Source organism: Carya illinoinensis, chromosome 1, assembly GCF_018687715.1.
Source record: "Carya illinoinensis cultivar Pawnee chromosome 1, C.illinoinensisPawnee_v1, whole genome shotgun sequence".
In the NCBI taxonomy this organism is placed as follows: Eukaryota; Viridiplantae; Streptophyta; class Magnoliopsida; order Fagales; family Juglandaceae; genus Carya; species Carya illinoinensis.
The window spans coordinates 8648037-8673136 of NC_056752.1; the positions used below are offsets into that span (position 1 = coordinate 8648037).

The following is a 25100-nucleotide window of genomic DNA, read 5'->3' on the forward strand; positions in this document are numbered from 1 at the left end:
CCACGCGCTAAAGCGCTTGGCGGTGGCATATATCTACTTTTTTCAGTACAGTGATTACGTTATAATTTTTAAGAAAGGCATATCTGCTTAGAATCTTGTGTCTTGTATGGAATAATCAAGTCTTTTCCTTTGACTTCTAATATATATATATATATATATATATATTGTTGGCTTGCCTTATTTTGTCATAAATATTTTTACAATTATTACCTATAAACATCAATTTTATGACGTAAAAACTTTGCATATTTAATTATTTATACAAGTAATACAGATATAAAATAATTATATAAAAATAAATTTATAAATTAATATAATCTTATATTATATATTAGATTCATTTTAAAAAATTTTTACAATCTGACGTACTACATCAAGTAATGTCATTTTATAAATTTATTTTTATGTAATTTATTTGTGGTTAAAGTATTTTTCATTTATACAATCTGTTCAATTATATTAAATCATATTAGTGTGTAATTTTTTTCTATAAAATTTTTGTGTAGACAAAAATATTTTTTTTCAATATTTTATGACTTTAGATCTTTAGCAATTATATGATGTCAAACTCAAGCTAACAAATTAAAATAATTGAAGCTAACAAACCATAGTAATTAAAGTTAGTTAACATCTTGAGTTAGTTGGAGAAACTTGGCCCTATGATATAATAACAATAAGCTACCATATTATATAATTAAAATAATTATAATTAAACAAGCTCTTGGAAGAAAAAAGTGAGCAAAGAACATGCACATGCTTGGATCCTTTTATACACGTACTAATTAATAGCTTAAATATATGGCAGTTACCCCCAATAAAAAATAAATAAATAAGAAAAGTTGAAGTCAAAGCACAACAATTTTTAAGTAAAAAATCAAGAATGAACCAACAGCATTGGCTTATCCTCCTAACTAAACCGGGCCCAACCCGGCCCCCCCAATCAACCAAAATGAAACCCCCACCAGTTCCAAGCTACCCCACATGCAATGCTGCATATCGACGTCAAATCGAGAAGACTCTACCAGCAAGTAACCTGCTTTTTCTCTTTAATTTATTCCTTAAAAAAATGCCAATATTAGGTCTAAATTCACTATTTGGAGTGGCCCTTTTGAATTATAGCTTCAATTTTTATTTTAATCACATTTATTATAACATCATGCTCTTTGTCACTGTATCTGTGTACACATCCTCTCCTAGATACTTCTGTTTTGGATTGCTTCTATTCTTTCATGTCAATGGTGAAAGGAGTTAATTAAGAGTAATATTATATATAATTATAGAATGTATAAATATCGTATAGTTATTTTAAAAAATTAAATTAAATTTATTATAAAAAATTAAAATTTTTTTATGTAGATCCTATATTTATTTATTTATTTTTAAATAATTACATGATACTTATATACTCACGAGTCAAGATTACAAGCATCATTTCTCGTTAATTAATATCACTAGCTTTTGAAAAAATAGGCACTTATTTATCAAATAAATTGAAACATTGCGAGCTAAGGAAATTAATTTTTTGGTATATATTGGTATTTATGTTGGTGTACGTATAAGTTTCCTATGATTAGATGATCATTGTGTTTTCTTCGTATCTTAACAATATTACGGTAATATTATTATATGCTGTAAATATTACGGTATATATATATATTGTATTTCCTAATTAGTCTATAGTACGCCTTATAACCTATACAATTTATTTACATGTCTATTATAAATTAATTAAAGTATAAATTAAAAATAAAATAAAATTCAATGCATGGAACGAAAATAATCTCGGAAAAAAATATATATGTCCTAAAAATTGGTTGAAAAGTGAATAAAAAAGAAAAATTCTATTTACAGTCTTTATTAAATAAAAAAATTATTTTAATAAGAATTTTTTATAATTTTAAAAATTTTAAAAATAAAATTATTTTGATCTATATTATAATTCTCGAATAAATATTTAAAGTTTTAAATAAATATTTGAAGACTGTATTTGTATTATTCGAATGAAAATTGATTAAGAACATGGATGGATAAGCATCCTAGGCACGGCCGCCGGCTCGCCCTGATCAGACAGAGAGGCGTGGGGCCAATCCTTTTTGGATACCTACAAAATACGTAAACGCATGCATAAAACAATGCACTTCGCGACGTTGACACACGCATGGGAAACAAATATACAATGGGAAGGAGATCATTCAACCCGCCCAGGATCTCACCCCTCATGAAATACAAGCGAGCATTAATGAACAGGCTAAAAGTCGGTGGCTAATTAAACCAGTCTTTAATTATGAGAAATAACACTTATAATTATGTGTATACAAACGAGATATAATTATTTTAAAAAAATAAATAAATATAAAATTTATATAAAAAAAATTAATAGTAAATTTTACTTTTTTTTAAATAATTATATATATGCATTTGTATATTTTACGATTGTATGTAGCATTAATCTTTAATTATTCTTCCTTAACATCATTTTTAATCAATGAAAAACAATAATTAAGGATATGAATCACGCATGTATGATCTCCTGAAACAACTGTAATTCATGAATGAAGTTGCTGCGCGCTTAACTCTTAATACTCATAAATAATGTATATTTAATTACCTAATAATTAAGGAAAACTCACCCAAATTTTTTTTATTTAAAAAAAAAACATTAAATTGGTTTTGGAAGTATATAAAAGATCAGAATCTATAGCATATATAACTATTGCTTTAAAATATCTTCGTTTATTATTATTATTATTATTATTATTATTAATCAGAAATAGCTGTATTTTCACCAAAAAATGGGTGGTGCATGTGCAAGGAAAGACGTTTGGATTACCAAAACCCAATTCAATCCGTATAAATGCAAACACATTGATTACTCATGAAAACTACTGACATCGAAGCGTTCAAGGAATAAGATATGTCATTAATTCCTTTTTTTTGTCCATTTCGTTCCGAAATTTGAATGCTAAAACATCTGCCGATCTGATGACGAGGACAGCATGCCTACCGTTTAAGATATTTCTGACAAGAATATTGATTAATTGCGGCAAAATCAATCGCCGTAAAAAGTTTTAAGTTGTTATAGTGGCTTACATCGTTTGCAATACCAAAACAAATTTCATAAAAATCTGATCCAATACCCAAATAGGTTAACCATGCATGCAATTCGTACCATTCAACCATAAATTGATTACATAAAAGTTAACTTATAAATTGATGTAATCTGACACGATATATCATATTATAAAGTTAATTTTATTATAAAATAGATCTAACGGATTCTATAAGAGAATCAAGAATCGAATCCACTCTCTTTATGTATAAAAAAAAATATTATAGTCATAAAAAGATTTCATAAAAATAAATTTATTGTATATTTTTTCTTGAATTGAGCTATCACAAAGAATAATTAAATTCTTTCTATGCATAGAAATGAAAAATGAAAGACATCAATTATTTTCCCGAAACACCTCCATCATAATATTCATAATAATCCATATACTCACAAGCATAATCCAAATATGCTCATTCATATGTTATTTTTTCTTAATGATTAAGGATGTTTAAAAAATATTTAAAAAAAAAAAAAAAAAAAAAGCAAAAGACTAATTTACACCAATATGCATATTTGAAGTGCATATTTAGTGTACACCCTAGCATTATCCTTCAAGCAAAATACATAAGCTTACTAAAATATCACATAAATAGTATTTATTAAAATGAATAAATATTAAAATTCAATAACTGTGAAACGGATATTTAAAAAAAAAAAAAAAAGGGAAATTGCATTAATTACAATTTGTGTCTTTACATCAATAGATACTGTCTGTATATTTTTTTTAAATATAGTATGAATCTTAACATTAAATATAGTGAGATTTAGTATTTATATTTATATTTTGTAAATTAGAAAAAAATTAAATAGACAATACCAAAGTAGAAACTTCCAAGGAAAAAAGGAGGAGAGATATAGTACACGTAACGAGAGAGAGAGAGAGAGAGAGAGCGTTGATTCTGACTGAAACACCCGTGGAAGAGCCTCTCCTCTCTTCCTCCTTTTGTCTTTCTTTTCTTCCTCTTTCTTTGTATATATTCATCCCCTTGACAAGGCCATGCGCGTCCCCTGCACTGCACTCATATATATACTTCCTCTCTCTCTACTGAGGGGATTGATTTCTTTTGCTGGTTGGTTTCAATGGCTTTCGCAAACCCACTTCACTATTTTTGGGTTTTCAAAACCAAGAGAGCTAACCTCTACTACCTCATATTCGTCGCCATCCTCTGCTCTCTCTGCTACCTTGTAGGAATTTGGTCTCACTCCTCCACCGCCGTCATCCCCTCCTCCTTCTCTGGCGTCTCATGCTCCGACCAGTCCCTTAACTCCACCTTCGTCTCCTCCGTCTCAGTCGTCACCCTTGACTTCTCGGCCCACCACCAGGCCCCCGACCCATCTCCTACTGCGGCGCGTGTTAATTACATCCCTCCCTGCGAGGCCAAGTTCTCCGAGTATACCCCGTGCGAGGACGCCGTGAGGTCCTTGAAGTTCGACCGGAATATGCTGGTGTACAGGGAGCGGCACTGCCCGGAGCCCCGCGAGGTGCTCAAGTGCCGAGTCCCAGCGCCCTACGGTTACAAGGCGCCGTTCCGTTGGCCGGAGAGTCGGGACTCGGTGTGGTTCGCTAACGTGCCGCACAAGCATTTGACGGTGGAAAAGAAAAACCAGAATTGGGTCAGGTTCCAGCGAGACCGGTTCAGGTTCCCCGGAGGCGGGACGATGTTTCCTAATGGTGCAGATGCCTACATTGATGATATTGGGAAGCTGATTAATCTGAAAGACGGGTCTATAAGGACCGCCATCGATACCGGTTGTGGGGTACAAACATTTCTCGATTCCCTTCATTTCTTTTTCCTACTCTGTTTTCTTCTTCCTACTTTTCTTGAATGATGGCGGGATGGCCGGAAATCTTTACTGCGTGAACCGTCCGGTTCATTATATATAGTTAACTCTGAACCGGCCGGTTCATCGTATATAATTGAAATGTGCATTTGAAGATAGAGGCTGCCATTTGTAGGTGTGGTGGTTGCATTCAATATTTGACTTCTTGAAACCGTCTAGTTCATGGAGTTTAAAGATTTTTAGCATAATTTGTTTAATTCTATAATCTTAGGACAGCGGTGAAGATAATATGTTGGTCCACTTTCTATTTAATAAAAGAAAAATTGGCGGAGGTCTTCATGTAAATTGTTAAAAAGAAAAAAAGGCTTTGGAATTATATGCACAGGTAGTAGTTTTTCAATTTCTTCAAATTGAAGTGAAGTATAATGCATGAAAGGTCTGAACTTTCTTGTGTTTTTTGTTCTTTTTTTATTTATTTAAAAGTTTCAGAATTGGCTAGAGGAGGTTTTGGTTTTACTCAAATTGCAATGAAGAAACCTTTGTAATTAAGGTTTATTCAATGCACTTTGTCATTATATCTTTATTACTAGGTTTTTAAAGCACTCATTAATTCTTGAAAAGAGTGCAGGTAAGGAAGCAAAACATGGACCTAGATCAATCTTCCCATAATCATGGCACTTTGTAACTACTCCATTCACACTTTCTTAACTTGCAAGTTATTTACAAGTCCAGGGAGTTTTAGTTTAGGCACGTTATCTACACTGTTGGGTGGTTTCATCTGCATCTTGAGTTTTTTTTTTTTTTTTTAATACTTAAATTCGTACCCAAAACATTAAAAGTAGAATTGAAAGTGATAAAAAGTGTGGATATTTGACAAATGTTTTCTGTTTTTGGTTTTGAAAATTTATTCAGGTTGCAAGTTGGGGAGCATACCTTCTTTCTCGTAACATTATTGCAGTGTCATTTGCACCAAGAGACACCCATGAAGCTCAGGTCCAATTTGCTCTTGAACGAGGAGTTCCGGCATTGATCGGAGTTCTTGCATCGATTAGGCTTCCTTACCCTTCAAGAGCCTTTGACATGGCTCACTGCTCACGTTGTCTTATTCCTTGGGGCCAGCACGGTAATCCCAAGCTCCTTCATTTCTATTTCTTCCTATAGAATTTCGTTGTACTTATCATATTCAATTTTTTTCTGAACTTGTATATTGCTTATAATGGGTGTGCAGACGGGCGTTATTTGATCGAAGTGGATCGAATTCTTCGTCCTGGTGGGTACTGGATCTTGTCTGGGCCACCAATAAACTGGGAAAATCACTGGAGAGGTTGGGAAAGAACTCCTGAAGATCTTAAGGCAGAACAGACGGGAATTGAGAATGTTGCTAGAAGCCTATGCTGGAAAAAAATAAAGCAGAAGAATGACATTTCTATTTGGCAGAAACCAACTAACCATGTTCACTGCAAGATGAACAGGAGGGTTTTCAAGTTTCCACAATTTTGTCCAGCACAGGATCCAGACAAGGCATGGTAATGCAGCTTTCAACTTCAATGTGTTTTACTTTTTCTAGTCTTTTTTAAATCAAATTGATATTTTCTTTCCAACATAGTTCGTTTGAGTTTTCAAAGAAATTTAAAGATCGACTTCTAGTCGTGGATAAATTACTAGTTATTTCCTATACTTTTGACCTCTTCTTTTTGTGGGATCTCCCAGCAAACGGCCTAAGCAAATTCTTCTCACTGCTAAAAAAGCCTTTATCAGTGATGCCAAAACCATAGCGTGTGGTAAAGGATATGGGAATTAGATGTCATTGTCAGTTAAATGTTTCTTTTTCCTCCCTGAAATTCAAACTTTGTCAGTTACTCTATCCATTCATTGAAACTTGTGTTGTATTGGATCCTTTCTTCTGCCTTGTCTTTCACTCCATGTTGTGTCTGGTTGCTTGAGAGATTTATTTTATTTTAAATATTTTTTTAATGCATTTGATGGAGCATCTAAAGCTTTTTAGTCTCTGTTCTAACAGTACTCTTTATCTTTCACTTCTTATGCAGGTACACTAAAATGGAGAACTGTATAACCCCATTGCCTAACGTTTCCAACATTAAACAAGTGGCAGGTGGGGAATTAGCAAACTGGCCAGAGAGACTGACTTCCATTCCACCAAGGATTAGAAGAGGAACTTTGAAGGGAATTACAGCTGAAACTTTCACAGAAAATACAGAGCTATGGAGAAAGAGAGTAGCATATTACAAGACCATAGACCATCAACTAGGAGAGCGCGGGAGGTATCGTAATTTGCTGGATATGAATTCTTACTTGGGAGGATTTTCAGCTGCATTAGTAGTTGATGATCCTGTTTGGGTTATGAACATTGTCCCGGTCGAGGCCGAGGTCAACACACTTGGAGTTATCTATGAACGAGGATTGATTGGAACATATCAAAATTGGTATGCTTTTGCTCTCTTCGTTTACTAATTTCCTAAACAGTGGTTCAGTCAATAGACAAATATCAAAATAGCTATTATTCTTGATTGTGTTTTTTTGCTTTACTAAAGACAAGAGAAAGTTGTTCGTCGTTTGGCACGCTACTGGCATTACCTAATTTATAACTAAAAGCTTGTCCTTCATTCAGTAGTTTTCAAAGGTTGCTAGTAATTTGTCTGCCTCCTGTTAGGTGTGAGGCCATGTCAACTTACCCTCGAACTTACGATTTCATCCATGCTGATTCTGTTTTTAGCCTCTACAAGGACAGGTATTCCTCAGTTTTGTAGTATTTGTCTTGGTTACTAGACCCTGCACATACTTTTGTTTTTCTAATCTTAAATCAATTGTGCTACAGATGTGATACGGAAGATATCTTGCTCGAAATGGATCGGATTTTACGGCCGGAAGGGAGTGCAATTTTCCGGGACGACGTAGACTACTTGGTGAAAATCAAGAGCATTTTAGATGCAATGCAATGGGATAGCAGAATTGTAGACCATGAAAATGGACCTCTGGAAAGAGAGAAGATTTTGGTGGCAGTAAAGCAGTATTGGACAGCTCCAGCCCCTAACCAAAATCAACAGGGAACCAAAAGCGTTTCATAAATAATATGACTTCAATTTTCTTTACATTTTTCTGTTAATAATTTTCTTCAGAAGCTGATTCTTTGGCACCCATTGGGGAAAGTACATGTATTCACGTGCAGGAGCATACAGAAAATAAGCCTTGGAGGCGAGCCCAATATTCTCCAAGACTTTGAAAGAGGGGGGACGAGGTGGAAGATTTTGGAAGAATTTGAGTTGCTTCCCCAAATATTTGGATTTGGGCTGGGATACTTTTAGGCTCCGAATACAAGTCAATTGACTTTGCAAATGGCATGTAAACTCACCCAACAAACAAACGTTACATTATTATCATATGAAACACACCGTTTAGCCTCGATCTATTTTTTTTATATATTTTTTAAGTAAGGTTATTAAAGGAGTGGATAATTTATTGAAAAAGTAATTTATTTACTAATCATCTCACACGGTACTATGTGAATTTGCAAGTGAAACATTGCGGTGGTTACTTGTCATAAAGCAAATCAAACACACGAAACAGACTATATACATCATCATCATCACCACCACCAGGCATAACAGATCCTCTCAGTTTGTTTAGCACTTGATGTCCAGTTTCTGTAAGGTGACCCAGGGTCTCAGATTCTAGCCATTCTAAACAAAGTTTACAAACCACAAACAAGTACAGCTTATATTTTGAGTTAAAACTACGTGCGAGCAGCTAGGATTTTCAGGACAGGAGCAATGATACTAGATCAACTCCAGAAACAAGGCTTCTTGTTTGCTGGTCAGGCCTAGTTCACCCAAACTCAACGAACAGTCACTAAAGCTGAAAGCATGCCGGGGGTAAGGCCTCACCTGTTCATCATGTAAATGAAGCCAATTAGAGTCGGGAACACTTGCAATAACAACTCTCCAATTTTCACATTTCGTTTGATCTCCTAAATCACTTCTCCATTTTCAACATGTTCGCAAGCCACTCTTAACACAGTACAAAATAGAACAGCAAACAGTAGTTATATTGACAACCATGATTCTTTTTTAGCCAAAAGAAAACCCCACTCCTAAAAGAAGCTCAACTTGCTCTAGCATTAAATAAATTAAAAACCTTAAGAGCTTCAGCTCAACTGGCAACCACATGGGCAACGCCGCATGCCCTCATGGATTATGTGAAATGAAAATGTTATTTACCTCCGAAGTAAACATCTCTGCACTAATGTTAAAAAGCATCCTCTAATAAGGGTAAGGGTGATTACATTAGGATAAAGATTCTGTTATACTTATAATCCACTAACTGAAATTCCCAGTATTTATTACCATATAGATCTCCGTTCTATAAATGCTGTTACCTCTCTCTTATTCTATTTGTGACACAGGATTAAACCAAACTACGGAAGTCAATCTTATCTAGATTCACATGCTTAATCATGACCCAATTAAATCTCCAGATATAAAGGACCATATCCAACTACTATGGTTTTGGTTATCCTTCACAAACTGCATCGAGGAAACAGAGCAAAAGCACCACTTCACCATTTCTGAAACTGTGTTAGTGGCAGCCAGCACTTTAGTTACGGGAATGAAAATTGAATTTTTACACACAAAATAAGAAATTTCTCCACTGTGAATGCTGAGTATGATGGATATAAATGTCATCCTAATGGAAAACTAAACAGTTCAAGGAAAGACAATCAGAAATCTAGAGAAAAGGGGCTGTCACTTACCACTCTGTAAGTGCCAGGCTTCACCACTCTACCAACATCTATGAAGTCAAGTAGAAGCTAAAGAGCATGAACACCATAGTCAGCTGAGCCCGCATAACATGACTTATTTTTTGCCAGCATAGAAAATGAACCTAAAATTTTATATACATCACTTTTACCTGAAGCTTGTCGGACTTGAGAAAGCGACGACCATGACGGCTTCCATCTGGCATCCGAACTAGGAGAGTTACTACATTCTCATCATCTGCTGCTGGTTCCTGAGGAAGCAAAGCTTCTTTTATAGCTAGACTTCTCTCCAAATCCTGTCACCACAGAGAGAGAGAGAGAGCATGACTTCACAAATTAGAATGGGTGCTATCTCACTGTAAATGACACATACAGAACTCCTTAATTATCACTTACAATTTAAGCATTATATCCAAGGCTGCAATAATCTTAATACATTGATGTAGTAAAATACATCACATTTAGCACTACATGAGAAGAGTTGGCAGAAATCAGTATCTCAATATGCAAAAGCTTTTTCATTACCTTTAAAGGATTCAAAGAGTTATGTTATATACTACACTCTCATTCTTCGCCCATCAAACCATGCCTGATTTGGCATTACTCATCAGCCATTAGATCGGCTCTTTTTTTCCTGACAATTCAAGTGTTGATGCATAATGCCACATCAACACAACAGGATAGGATTATGATGAGACTGTAGTATATACCATTTTTGCAATTCAAATCCTATATTTTTCACGTCAAAATTTCCATTATGAGTGATTCATTAAGAGGTGGACCATGGTTAATATTTTATCTGATACATAATTTCTCAACCTACACTTCAGGCAGTAGATAAAGATATCAGAGATGCTCCACTAAAAAAATTGATGAATAACCTGAGAACTACTCAAAAAACGAAAAAAAAATAAGGGGTTGAGGACATGAACAATGAGAATCAAAGAGGCCATCACAAATTTATACTCCAACACTGTATCTGCAGAGTATGTAAATTGGTGACTTTCATTATGAGCAATCCCTGTTCACTCTAGTGATTTGTGGAAAAAAATGGAGCCTAGGACTTTACATCAAGTGTCAACAAATTATAGGTTTGCAAACACTAGGCTGATTTACACAGTAACACCATAATCCAACAGACACACTACCTCCTCAAGTAACTCATTCCATGATTTCTCTTTCTTTAAGGAATGAGACTCAGCTTCCTTGAGAGCATTTATTTCCTTTTCTCTATCAGCCATAAGGGATGCCATATACTCAACATCCTGCAGAAAAAAACTTACCCAATCAAGCCACATGTAATACTACCATCATATAGTCATTGCAAACAGGAAGTCAGAATTCAGAACCTGTTGTTCTCTTAGAAATCGCTGAGCTGTTAGAGAGGCCGATGGAGGATGCGTTACAGAATGACAGAAAATTTTGTCTTGATTCCTTTGCAGATGAGGTGCATCATGGAAGCGACTTTTTAATTCTTCAGGCCTTTCTCCAAAAAGTGCAGATTCAAGCATGACTGCTTCATCGAGCTCTTTTGAAGAAATTTCACCCCACTTCATTGCGAAAAGACAGAGGAATTAATGGAGGACTTGTGAGACTTACAGTTTTATTTTCTTATTTATGTAACTCAATTTAATTCCTCACAACAGAAATATGATACCTCTTCAGATTGAAAACCATCTTTGCTGTGTGAAGGACGATTACCAGAATTAGTAGTATTGCAGTTGGACCCGGGACTCACTAATGGCTGTTTCATATTTGCAGCACCACTGTGGCATGATGATGAACTTCCTGGCTTAACCTAAAGAAATGTCTATTTGTTAGAAGAACCACATTAGTGTCTTCACAAGGGGAAGAGGAACATATGAAATTTTATCCAGTAACTCCCAAAAGCTTTTAATATATCTCTACAGACTACAATGTAGTTTTTCTGGGAAGAGTTGTATCACACACAAATCACGATATAGACCTAACATAAACCTGCATCTCCACAGAGTCAAAAATGAGCCAAACCAAAGGGATATGTTTTAACTTATACCTTTACATAGGTATTCTGCCACAATATCAACCATATCAATTCTTAGATACACAATATGAAGGTTAGGGTCGTGCTTTCTTTTCTCATCAAGTGGTGCTTATCAACTCAAATGGAATTAGAGGTACAGGAAACATCATCGATACACTGTACATGCAAGTATTTTATGTGGGTCAAGAGTATATCACTATAAAACAAAACAAGCAACAAGAAGTGCATACCTTCGATCCACTATTCTTGGCTTTCTCATTTCTAATACCTAAATCATAATATCCGATATCCTGATCTTCATTAATCACTTGCTGCTCCCGCATTGCTTTCTCTCGTTCTGCTGTCTGAATTCAATTCATGTTAGAAGGAAAAGCACAAGTAATAAACAGAATGATGAGAGCTAAAATACCTCTAATGACAATGAAATTGCATGAGAAAAGTCATCTTCTGTGTGACTTTGCCCTTGCGGAAGCCCAATACCGGAATAATCCTGCATGGATATTTGTATATAAGAACTTCAAGAATGCATAATTACCATACAATACAAGGCAGTAAAATTAACCTTAACATACACTGGGAGAACTGAATTGCTGATTTTGATAACCCCTTTCAAAATCCTTCTTTGAAGCCTCAATAGCAGCTTGAATCATTTCTTCTTCTATATGATTTCCATGAGTTCCCTGATCAGAGGATAATGAAACTCCACTCACATCCTCGGTCTGCCTTGGTCCCAAATGATAGGGCTGTTCATTCGCACCGTTGAAGTGCTGAGGAAGCTCCCCTACCGGTCCTGAATGTGAAATAAATGGCCTCCGGCTGTTGAACGCAGAAGCACGAATCCGGTTATAGAGATCTCTCCTGTAATTAGGATCAAGCAGTAACGAAGGCTTAAAACTTCTTGCAGCAGCGAGAAGCGGTAAAAGTCCACGTGATCCATTTTGAATCGGATGATTCCGCTGGAAAGCAGCAGATGTTGCGTAATTGGCGTTTTCACTAGATACGGAAGCACTAAAGTAATACAAGGATTAAAAATTGCAGAATTCAGAATCAACTTACAGGAAACTTGAGAAAGAAACCTAGTCAAAAGAATGATAGAGACGCCAAAATCAAAACAAGTGAAACAAAGTGATATGCCATACTTGTGTGTATTAAGTTCACCAAAATGTCCATTAATAGCTTCATTGAGGTTGCCACCATGTTCCTGTTTACCAATCAAAATATATCAAACAACTCAGAAAAGACATGGAAGTAACATAGGGCGAGGAACGTCTTTTATTTTGAATAGATAGACTATATTTCACTTTCTTTTCATCCTTTAGTATAATATCATAATTATAGTACCATCAGTAGAAGCAACTATATACCATATTACCACATTATACCGAGACACCAGAAATTCAGCAAGAATGTACAAAAAAGATTCGCTAATATTGACGAATCTAAGCATAAATCTCCAAATATGTCCGCATTATGTATCACGTTCTTGAAGATCTAAGTACTAATCATTAGAAATACAAATCAAAGAAAGAAACGGGAAACTAGACAGAAACGAGTCCGTACATGAGCTCAAGAAGGGTATAAGATGATCTGAAGGAACAACGAGACGGATAAGGACGAAAATGGAAGATCAGAAAAATGCACCTCCAGTTTCTGAAGCGCGAGTGACTCGGAGACGCCGGTGACGGCCATGAACGTGTCGATCGCGTCCTGTGATGGCCTTGCCATTGCCGTCGTTCAGAGAAAAAATGCTCAGAGACAGAGAGTGGGAAGGTAGAGTGTGTGTGGACTCTGGGACCTGGGTCTTCCGGATGTACGGATGGAAATTATACGCTCCGAGGGATAAAAAGAGAACGGAGATTGCGCGCTTTTTCTTGTTCGACTTTCCAACCGTAAGGTGCATTACAGCGGTGGGAGCATGTGCACGCGGTACTCCGCTTGACGTACACGTGGCAATTGATATCCAAAGTCGAATATTAGTATACTCTTCTACATCATCCTGTCCTAATTGCCCTTTTTCTTTTTTAAATACACCAGCAAATTACAACTTTTCATATTATATGACCTAAATGACCAATCTACGCTTTATATTAGACGTCTCTCTCCCCACATCTAAAATTACAAATTTCTCCTTTTATTTTATAAATAGTTTTTTATTAGAAGCGTTAGCTCTACAAATTTTTTTTATAAAAATAAAATTATAAATTAACGTAATTTGATGCGATAGGTCGAATCTATTTTATTATAAAAAATAATAATTTATTATTTAACTTACCATATCCAATAAAATCAACTTGCAAATTGATTTCTTTTTGAAATCTATAAACTAAATATGTCTCTTTATTATTTGTCTAATAACTTTTTGCATTAAGTTCATCTTAACCATAGATCTTACTCCATGGAATAAATTAAAAAATATATCCTGTTTAAGATGATAAACAAATCCGTAATGTAATTATAAAGTTTGGCATTTAAATGTTAATCGATGTTAAGGACCGTAAAGTACATATTATCGTCATAACAGGTAATGATAAATATAATAGAAATGAATGTGTATATAATTAAAACTGTAGATGTAAAGAAATAATTTGTCCTATTCCTCCGTTTCCTGAAGCTCCCATAATGTATATATAATTGTTTATTTTTTTTAAGGTTGTGTTTGCCTAGTCGTGTGATTTTTATCATTAATTTTTATTATTATTTAATATCTTATCGTTATTTTTTTGTAATTATTTACAAATTATTAAGATCAGCTCACTATCCTAACATATACTTAAAATAGAGATGCCAACTGTGACGTCCCTAAATCTCCATGCACGCAGCACGGATAAGAGGAAGTCGAGACATCCGGATAGTGACATCACGGGTCACCATCCTATCGACGAATGTCAAGTGTGTGTATAAGCAACAAGTGTGCACGAAGAGACACGCAGCGGATAACAAAGTCATAAACTAAGTACCAGAATTTTTCTTAGTTTAAAACAAAGTTGTTCAAAGCATACATAATAAAATATTACAAAACACAAATATTGTTTCAAACCAACTATAAAGCATAACTCCAACTTAGAACTCCGGTAGAGCCGCATCCTCGGGCTCAGCCTCATCCTCTTCCTCGAACTCTGCACCAAAATCTACGGAATCAAAAATGGTGCCGTAGGTAAGTAAAATCCAAACACCACTAGATAAAAACATATAAAACTCAAACAATATACATGAAAGAAAAGCCAATGCACATGACCTGTAAAACCATATTTTTTCATGCACGCTAAAAACTCATTTGGCCTAAAAACATATCGTCTAAAACTAAGCCTCGCCATTATCCCAGATAATGGCTCAAACCACCATTTTTCCAGAAAATGGATCACAAAACCTCAAAACGAACCTTGTCATTTTTCCCAAAAAATGGCCCGTAACCAAAACCATAAAAACGATCCAATTATGCATGCACCATGATCACCCATACGGATCATCTGCACACTCTAGCTTTGTGCCACACCGTAGGTAATGTCTACGCGTATGACACATAAATGAGAGATGCCCAGAACTCGCACCCAGCGCGTCCCTGACCAGACCATCCTCTAGTCCCCGTCACTCTAGGGACCACGGAGTCGACACGACAGCGTTACTGTATCGTGCAATCCGGTCGTTGCCCTGTGACAACCCAGGGGATGTCACTCAGTATTATCCACTCTTGAGTGACCAGAGGAACTCCACCAAGATAATAACTCATCCCGGTTTGGGCTCGTGAGACACACGCACCCGAAATTCCATTTACGCCAACAAAACATGATTTTCTCAATTTAAATAAAAATGCACGTGCATGCACCATGTAAATGAAATCTCAATGCACAAAACAACCAACCAACCATAAATCAACAAACCAAGATGTTGCCCAGATGACTAACACAAGAGGGGGGGGTGAATTGAGTTGTATTAAAAAAAATAATTATAAATCAAATATATAATATAAAATATAAACAAAATATGAAATAACAATAAATATAAAGAGTAAGGGTAAGAGAGAAGCAAACTCAGTATGTTAACGAGGTTCGGCTCCACTGCCTAAGTCCTCGCCTCAAGTTACCCCTTGAGAATTCTCAAATTCACTATTCAACCTCCTTCAGGTGGAGATAGAAACCTATTACACCTTTGAACAACACCGCTACAAAGGATCCGTGTAGAACACCCTCTACACTTGCAATCACCTTACACGTGGTGATTCAACTATTCCCCGTGTAGAATACTTTCTACACGCACAAGGGTTATACACATCCTTTTTCTGATACAAAAACTGATAGTGGGTAGGTTATCAGAGAATGTGACGCCCCCAAAATCCCCACGCCCGAACACGGGGAAATTGAGACGTCCGGATGGTGACAACCCGGGTCACCATCCCATCGTCGGGTGCCGAGTGTGTGCAAGGCAACAGATGTGTACAGAGAAACTCGCAGCGGATAAAGAAAGTCATAACTAAGTACCAGAATTTTTTCTTAACGTAATACAAGCTGTTTAAAACGTACATAGATAAATATTACAAAACACGACTACAGATTTAAACAAATATAAAGATAGCATCAGCAACCCGGCGGAGCCGCATCCTCGGGCTCAGCCTCCTCCTCTTCGTCCTCTAACTCTGCACCAAAAGCTACGGAACCACGAATGGTACCGCAGGTAAGTAAAACCCAAACACTACCAGATAAAAACACATAAAACTCATACAAGATGCATGAAACATGCCCAATGCACAAAGCCCACAAAAACCCAAGTTTTCCACACACGCCAAAAAAACCCTTTTGGCCCACAAACACATCCTTTCCGAAAAACACGCCAAAAGTCACATTTGGCCGCCAAAAGTCCATTTGGCCGCCAAAAGTCCATTTGGCCCAATATCTCGCCGGAAGTCCATCCGGCCCAATATCTCGCCAGAAGTCCATCTGGCCCACGCCGAAAGTCCCATTTGACCTCATAAACCATTATCCAATTTTAACCGTATGCACCATGACCTCCCCTAGGGGTCATCCGCACACCCTGGCTCCAGTGTCACACCGTAGAGTACCACCACGCATGTGACACCTAACAAGCGATGCCCAGTTCCGCGCCCCGCGCGTGCGTAGCCAAGCATCCTCTAGCCCTCGCCAGCGAAGGGCCACGGAGTCGGTGAGTAGGGCGATGCCCGGTTCCATGCCCGGCACGTTCGTAGCCAAGCATCCCCTAGTCCCGCTCCCGTCATCTCTCTCGATAACTCAGGGGACATCACTCAGTTTATTCCGCTCCCGAGTGACCAGAGGAGCTCCACCGAGATAATAACCCATCCCGGCTTGGGCTCGTGATACACACGTACCCGTAAAACCACTCACGCCAATACACAGGCTTTTCACATAAGACCACAAACACACGTGCATGCACCATGAAATGCCATATCAATGCATAATAAAATAATCCAACAATATAAAACAAATAAACAGGCAACTCCGTCCTCCATCCATCCGACCCCCGAACTCCTCGGACTCAGTCCGGAAACAACAACCAACAACAGTAAATAATTAAATGAGCAATATATATTAAAATCTGAAAATAGGGTTTGGAAAATACTTACAGCGCTATACGGTATTTTTAGAAAGCTCGCGGCGTTGCAAACGGCGGAGGAAAAGCAACGTAACAGTGTAATTTATACTGTGTCCGTGGGTAATAAATTACCCATTTTTGAACGGGGACAAACCAGGGCTTAGGATTGATAGGGAATGGTCTAGGGATGATTGTGAAGCTTTTGGAAGTGGTGGTTGGCCGTGGGTGGCGGCGAAAACTCCGGAAATAGGCCGGAAAACTCAAATCGGAAAGCAAGCTCGTAGGAGCTGTTCCGGTGGTCGTTGGAGGCCGGAAATAGGTGGGTTAGGACGGCAAGGAGTCGGTGATGAAGTGGTGAAGAAATGGTGGCCGGAGGTGGAGCGACGGCGGCGGATCGAGCCAAAAACCGTGGGGAAAGAAATGGCTCTAGGTGGCTAACGGCTGGCCGGATGGGGGAGATATTTGGTGGGAAGGTGCGCCGGAGGGAGGGGGTTCGAACAAGACCGGCGGCGAGCCAAACGGTGGCCGGACGGTGGCGGTCTGGGCTGAAGAAGATTCCGGCGACAGGGGTGAAAACAGAGCAGGTGCAGCGACTTCCGGCGGCTCTCGAAAGCAAACGGCTGGTCCGATGGCTCTGAAAATTGGTGGGGATGATCTATGGTGGAAGGGGAAGAGAATGGTGGTGACGGTGCATCAAACGGTGGCCGGACGGCGGAGAACCGGCCGGTCAAAGGGGCGGCGACGAAATAAGAGAAAATGGGCATGATGAGCGTACGCGGGAGAGGAGGAAGAAGGAAGAAGAAGAAAAAAAAAAAAAGAAAAAAAAAAGAAAAAAAAAAAAAAAAGAAAAAGAAAGAAAAAGAAGGAAAAGGAAAAAGAAAAAGGAAAAAGAGAAAAGAAAAAGAAAAGATGAGGGAAAAGAAATGAGGTCCAATCCTCACTCCGGAAACCAAAACTGATCCGCCGAAAACGATTTTAAAAACCGTAAAACGACTAAATAAAATAAACACAACATCAAATAAATTAAAAACCAATTTAAAACACATTAATTTAAAATGAATAAACTAATATATTAATTAAATTAAAAACAACCCTTCAGTGAAAATACACGTAAAAACGGGGTGTCACATCCTCCCCCCTTAAAATAAATTTCGTCCTCGAAATTTGTGAGATCAATATCAGCGCCAAGTAGGATACACTACGCAACTCAGAATATACTTGAGAAAATCATACCATCAGCCGTTTCCACACAATTATGATTAAAGATCTCTCCAATTATACTCCTAAAGCAATTCCATCATATTCGTTCTAGTCTCCCAGCGACGCATCACGTCTAGAACTCCTAAAGTAGCCACGTAAACCGGAATCACCATATCGTCAAGAACTTCAAAACCACACCCAAGAAAATTCTAAAAATTATTACTTCTTAGAATAAATTGTATTAACCTCAATCAACCTTCATGCTATATCATCAAAACTTTCATTGTATATTATATCTTGGTAACCTAATAGTCACTTCCAAAATAAACTATCTATAAACATAATTTGCCCAAACAAAATATTACTCTCTAATTACAAGCACATTCTCGAAATTTTAAGTCATCACTAATTACTCAAAATCAGCACACCTAATCATGAACTATCACTCCTATTTCCTCAATTATCTCTAGCTACCTTAACTAAATCAAAATTCCGCAACGACACCCATGATCATCAATAAAGAAGACGATATCAATCAATTGCAACCTTCCAAATTAAAAACAAGTATCATTATCTCAAAATACACCAATCTCATCTAAGATAAAGAACATAGGGCTCGAATCCGTCCCGACCAACTAATAAAGCACCTATAACTCCTACCTAACAACTTACACTTTCAAGATTATCAACTAAATTCTGAATATCGTCTAATTTAGAGATAACTAAATTCACTACGAACCACGATTAAATTCACGATAACCTTAATAAACCCTTCTTATAAACTCACTTACCTACTTCTATTCTCATAACCCTAATATTAGCACGACTATTTCCTTCAATTGCATACAAAATTAAATCTCAAGATAGGCCATGCTATTCAAACCTCCAATCCATCAAAACTATGGCACTACTCTCCTGACTTCTATTGCTTATTACCTTACGTACTTGTTTAGGCTAATCACCGTTGATTCCCAAACTTCCACTTTCAAGATTTTATTAACCACTACACATGGCGACTCAACAATCTCTCTTCTAGTTAAATAAAATGTATATAATTCTCCCAATTGGACACTCAAACTCCAAAAGAAAGTATAGCCTCAAAATTTAAATTCCTGTGTGACCTCAAGTCACAATTAATTCTCTAAGATAGTCTCCACAATAAATGCCAACTATCACTCCAATTGGTAACCCACTTCAACTGTACACTCCGATCAACTCACTAAGAACTCGAAGTTAAAATCTATTGAATTTAATACTATCACATCTAATCCATTTCAGTACTCACCAAAGCCACTTCTCTCAAGCCAAAAAGAGACTAGGATTTGTACTCTCCGAAATCCATACACTCTCACCACCACTATAAATGGATCTCATGTACCCTTAGCTAAGATCAATAATCATTCTAACGTATAAGTGATCCATCACTTCCATTTCCAACATCCGTACCTTATCCTCAAAATAAACAAAATTTCATTTCCCAAAACCTGCATCATCTATTATCCTCAACTCGGTATGAATTGATCCTAAAACTTGTCACTATAACCTCGAGCTATAACAATTATTGCCAACCCACATTCCATTGAGTAACACGCTTCGACTGAACGCTCCAATCGATTTACCACTATCATGTGTCAATCTCATACGTCCTTAGCCGAAACCAATAGTCATTTCAACGTACAAGTAATCCATTACTACTATTTCTATCATCTGGACTTATATCCGCAAATCAACATGAATCATTCCTATATCTGCTTAACTTATATCCTTAATATAAGCAAATAGTTAACGCTTAAAACTTTGTACAAAAATGACCTTAAACCTGCTAATAATCCGTTCCCAAAAGTCTCTAGAACATAAGGTCTCAACTTCAATCGAATTCAATACCAACAATTAAGCTATTGCTTCCAAAACCTCAATGGGTCCATATCTTCCGAACCGACAAAAATCATTTCCTAAAATCGATTACCACAACCTCGAGTTAACAATAGTCATTTTCTGAACTAAGTCAATATCTACAATCCTCAAAAAAAAAAGTATATGAGCTATATCATTACCTTCCATTCTCAAAGAAATGTACCTCAGAAAAGTTTCATATTATTAACTAAACTCTGATCAACCCCATTTTAATGGTTGCAAACTAATCACTCTTCAGAGTGGATCAAGCTAACACCCCAAGTCTGTAAAATTAAGAACTCAACTCTTATTATAAATTGGTCCTTCAACTCTGTAATTCTAAAACCTTAAATCAAATAAGAATAATTTCTAAAATTTCTAAGATCAATGAGCTTACACCCCATAATAGGACAATCGGCTCCCAAAACTTTTAAAATCTAATACATTAACGGATAATAAGTCATTTTCTGAAATCCTCGAGATTGATAGTTTTAATCCAAAACATTCACCTTAAAACTTGTAAATTTTAAAACCCCAATTGCCACCAAAATGTTCATCCGAATCAGCGAAATTTAAAACTTGAAATTTAATTATTTCCCCCAAAGCTTGTCGAACCTAAAACCTTAATTACCAAAATCTTATTTCCTAAAATCTATAAGGCCTCAAACCTTAGATAAAATTATTTTAAACCAATCCTTAAAGTTCGTTGAACCTACACTCTCCTATTTTATAACTTCATTATATAAATTCTACAAAACCTAAGACCTCAACCATCTTAAGCGACTTAAAGCTAACTCCCCTCCTTAGTTGCAACTTACATTCCTACTCCCAAGAAATTGCCTAATCCATGTCGTTTCCTTCTAGCCACAATATTATAAAAGTAACCCACCTTTATAAAATTCAACCCTACTTCACTAAGAAATTTTATTTTATTTTATTTTATTTTTTTTTTTCAAAGACATTCTCAATAGTACCGTCTTCCTGCCATAGCACAATCCTCAATCCCACTTTAACTCCGGACAAAACGAAACAAAACAACTTAAAACAAAATAAACAAAACAAATAAACAACATACTTGCAATTCAAATAAAATCAAATCAAGTTAAGGAAAAACAAATAAAACCATCATAAAACCAAAAACCAAAACCAACATCACACAGCAAGAAACAAAAGAAACCAGCATGCAAAAACATAACCAAATAAATAAAAACAAGCAAACAAGTTCAAACAAATAAAACAAATAAAACAAATCAAATAACAACTTTACTTAACATAAATTTTAAAACACAAACTTAAAAAAAACATTCTGGTACCACCTACGGGACATGTGGTTTTACCCAGAGCCAAACCGGCTCTGATACCACCTGTGACGCCCCCAAAATCCCCACGCCCGAACACGGGGAAATTGAGACGTCCGGATGGTGACAACCCGGGTCACCATCCCATCGTCGGGTGCCGAGTGTGTGCAAGGCAACAGATGTGTACAGAGAAACTCGCAGCGGATAAAAAAAGTCATAACTAAGTACCAGAATTTTTTCTTAACGTAATACAAGCTGTTTAAAACGTACATAGATAAATATTACAAAACACGACTACAGATTTAAACAAATATAAAGATAGCATCAGCAACCCGGCGGAGCCGCATCCTCGGGCTCAGCCTCCTCCTCTTCGTCCTCTAACTCTGCACCAAAAGCTACGGAACCACGAATGGTACCGCAGGTAAGTAAAACCCAAACACTACCAGATAAAAACACATAAAACTCATACAAGATGCATGAAACATGCCCAATGCACAAAGCCCACAAAAACCCAAGTTTTCCACACACGCCAAAAAAACCCTTTTGGCCCACAAACACATCCTTTCCGAAAAACACGCCAAAAGTCACATTTGGCCGCCAAAAGTCCATTTGGCCGCCAAAAGTCCATTTGGCCCAATATCTCGCCGGAAGTCCATCCGGCCCAATATCTCGCCAGAAGTCCATCTGGCCCACGCCGAAAGTCCCATTTGACCTCATAAACCATTATCCAATTTTAACCGTATGCACCATGACCTCCCCTAGGGGTCATCCGCACACCCTGGCTCCAGTGTCACACCGTAGAGTACCACCACGCATGTGACACCTAACAAGCGATGCCCAGTTCCGCGCCCCGCGCGTGCGTAGCCAAGCATCCTCTAGCCCTCGCCAGCGAAGGGCCACGGAGTCGGTGAGTAGGGCGATGCCCGGTTCCATGCCCGGCACGTTCGTAGCCAAGCATCCCCTAGTCCCGCTCCCGTCATCTCTCTCGATAACTCAGGGGACATCACTCAGTTTATTCCGCTCCCGAGTGACCAGAGGAGCTCCACCAAGATAATAACCCATCCCGGCTTGGGCTCGTGATACACACGCACCCGTAAAACCACTCACGCCAATACACAGGCTTTTCACATAAGACCACAAACACACGTGCATGCACCATGAAATGCCATATCAATGCATAATAAAATAATCCAACAATATAAAACAAATAAACAGGCAACTCCGTCCTCCATCCATCCGACCCCCGAACTCCTCGGACTCAGTCCGGAAACAACAACCAACAACAGTAAATAATTAAATGAGCAATATATATTAAAATCTGAAAATAGGGTTTGGAAAATACTTACAGCGCTATACGGTATTTTTAGAAAGCTCGCGGCGTTGCAAACGGCGGAGGAAAAGCAACGTAACAGTGTAATTTATACTGTGTCCGTGGGTAATAAATTACCCATTTTTGAACGGGGACAAACCAGGGCTTAGGATTGATAGGGAATGGTCTAGGGATGATTGTGAAGCTTTTGGAAGTGGTGGTTGGCCGTGGGTGGCGGCGAAAACTCCGGAAATAGGCCGGAAAACTCAAATCGGAAAGCAAGCTCGTAGGAGCTGTTCCGGTGGTCGTTGGAGGCCGGAAATAGGTGGGTTAGGACGGCAAGGAGTCGGTGATGAAGTGGTGAAGAAATGGTGGCCGGAGGTGGAGCGACGGCGGCGGATCGAGCCAAAAACCGTGGGGAAAGAAATGGCTCTAGGTGGCTAACGGCTGGCCGGATGGGGGAGATATTTGGTGGGAAGGTGCGCCGGAGGGAGGGGGTTCGAACAAGACCGGCGGCGAGCCAAACGGTGGCCGGACGGTGGCGGTCTGGGCTGAAGAAGATTCCGGCGACAGGGGTGAAAACAGAGCAGGTGCAGCGACTTCCGGCGGCTCTCGAAAGCAAACGGCTGGTCCGATGGCTCTGAAAATTGGTGGGGATGATCTATGGTGGAAGGGAAAGAGAATGGTGGTGACGGTGCATCAAACGGTGGCCGGACGGCGGAGAACCGGCCGGTCAAAGGGGCGGCGACGAAATGAGAGAAAATGGGCATGATGAGCGTACGCGGGAGAGGAGGAAGAAGGAAGAAGAAGAAAAAAAAAAAAAAAGAAAAAGAAAGAAAAAGAAGGAAAAAAAAAAAAAAGAGAAAAGAAAAAGAAAAGATGAGGGAAAAGAAATGAGGTCCAATCCTCACTCCGGAAACCAAAACTGATCCGCCGAAAACGATTTTAAAAACCGTAAAACGACTAAATAAAATAAACACAACATCAAATAAATTAAAAACCAATTTAAAACACATTAATTTAAAATGAATAAACTAATATATTAATTAAATTAAAAACAACCCTTCAGTGAAAATACACGTAAAAACGGGGTGTCACAGAGAACACTCCTCAATGAGTGAAATAAGAACAATACAGCGCAAACTATATCTCTCAAAATGAACAAAGATTAAGGCTCAATGTTTAGAGAAGAGAGAATGAAAGCTTTGAATGAATGTTGTATGCTCTTGGTGTTGTGAATGTGAAGCTCTCAAATGATCTATTTATAGGCATATGAGACTTCATATTCAAATTTAAAAAGATTCACATGTCAAAGACAACATCATTCACTTTTTCAAAAAATTCAAATAAAAGGTTCTTCTTTTTCAATTGTCAAAGACAACATCATTCACTTTTTCAAAAAAATCAAACCTAATCTTTTACTTTTGGCATATGAAAAAATGAGCACATTTTCCTTTTCAAAAAATTCAAACCTAATCTTTTACTTTTTGCATATAACAAAATGAGCACACTTTACTTTTCAAATTTTTCAAACAAAATCATCTACCTTTTGTATAAGTCTAAAAAAGCATCAATCACTTTTGAAAATATTCAAATAAAACATGCACATATGAAAGATGACAATCAATCATTTTTAATATTTTCAAAATTCAACCCTTTAATCAAGGCATGCACATGCAAAAGATGACAATCAATCATTTTTCAAAATTTTCAAATTTAATTTTCAAAAATATTCATGCACATGTGGAAAATATATTTTAATGCTTTATGATAAAATATTAATTTTGAGCATTAATTCTAATTTCGAATTTTAAAAGATTTACAATATTACTCTATGACTTTAATGTTAACTTATTTCCTTCTTGCTCATGCTTGGTTCTTTAATGTGCTTGATTCCATTGTGTGAACAACTTGAACTTAAAACTCCTTTATTCTTTGAATTCATTTGTTATCATCAAAATCCATGTGTAGATTTATAATCACATGAAATTTGAAACCTTGGGTTCAACACAAGCAACTCCGTCCTCAATCCATCCGACCCCCGAACTCCTCAGACTCAGTTCGAAATCAACCAACCAACAGTAAATATTTATTGCAAGAGCAAAATATATTTAAATCTAAAAGTAGAGTTTGGAAAATACTTACAG

General features: G+C 37.2%; 2 protein-coding genes across 4 annotated transcripts; one reads left to right on the forward strand and one right to left on the reverse strand.

Moving 5' to 3' along the window:
- The first annotated feature begins 3999 nt into the window (after positions 1-3999).
- Positions 4000-8315, forward strand: LOC122309412 (probable methyltransferase PMT15). Its single transcript, XM_043122896.1, has 6 exons — positions 4000-4870; positions 5807-6017; positions 6123-6420; positions 6943-7338; positions 7566-7643; positions 7731-8315. Exons 1-6 carry the CDS (start codon positions 4193-4195, stop codon positions 7978-7980), a joined length of 1911 nt encoding a protein of 636 aa, XP_042978830.1. The 5' UTR covers positions 4000-4192; the 3' UTR covers positions 7981-8315.
- Positions 8316-8419: 104 nt separating this feature from the next.
- LOC122309420 (plant UBX domain-containing protein 9) lies at positions 8420-13564 on the reverse strand. Of its 3 annotated transcripts, none has more exons than XM_043122915.1 (11): positions 13333-13563; positions 12831-12892; positions 12264-12549; positions 12101-12181; positions 11922-12035; positions 11326-11466; positions 11018-11218; positions 10817-10933; positions 9821-9964; positions 9663-9719; positions 8420-8796 (listed from the first exon to the last, which is right to left on the reverse strand). In XM_043122915.1, exons 1-11 carry the CDS (start codon positions 13414-13416, stop codon positions 8689-8691), a joined length of 1395 nt encoding a protein of 464 aa, XP_042978849.1. In that variant the 5' UTR covers positions 13417-13563; the 3' UTR covers positions 8420-8688. The 3 variants fall into 3 exon arrangements, 2 of the variants coding, with proteins under 2 accessions (XP_042978849.1, XP_042978841.1); XM_043122907.1 differs by having other exon boundaries at positions 12264-12699; positions 13333-13562; XR_006242431.1 differs by lacking the exons at positions 8420-8796; positions 9663-9719 and adding an exon at positions 10065-10135 and having other exon boundaries at positions 12264-12699; positions 13333-13564.
- Between the last annotated feature and the right edge of the window lie 11536 nt (positions 13565-25100).

Bases quoted from the DNA above. Each gene is read 5' to 3' on its own strand.
- LOC122309412 (XM_043122896.1), top strand. From the start codon at position 4,193: ATGGCTTTCGCAAACCCACTTCACTATTTTTGGGTTTTCAAAACCAAG. The intron at 4,871-5,806 runs GTACAAACATTT...AAATTTATTCAG, and splicing joins CCATCGATACCGGTTGTGGG to GTTGCAAGTTGGGGAGCATA. The intron at 6,018-6,122 runs GTAATCCCAAGC...ATGGGTGTGCAG, and splicing joins TATTCCTTGGGGCCAGCACG to ACGGGCGTTATTTGATCGAA.
- LOC122309420 (XM_043122907.1), bottom strand. From the start codon at position 13,416: ATGGCAAGGCCATCACAGGACGCGATCGACACGTTCATGGCCGTCACC. The intron at 12,700-12,830 runs GTATGGCATATC...GTATTACTTTAG, and splicing joins GGTGAACTTAATACACACAA to TGCTTCCGTATCTAGTGAAA. The intron at 12,182-12,263 runs GTATGTTAAGGT...ATATCCATGCAG, and splicing joins AGCAATTCAGTTCTCCCAGT to GATTATTCCGGTATTGGGCT.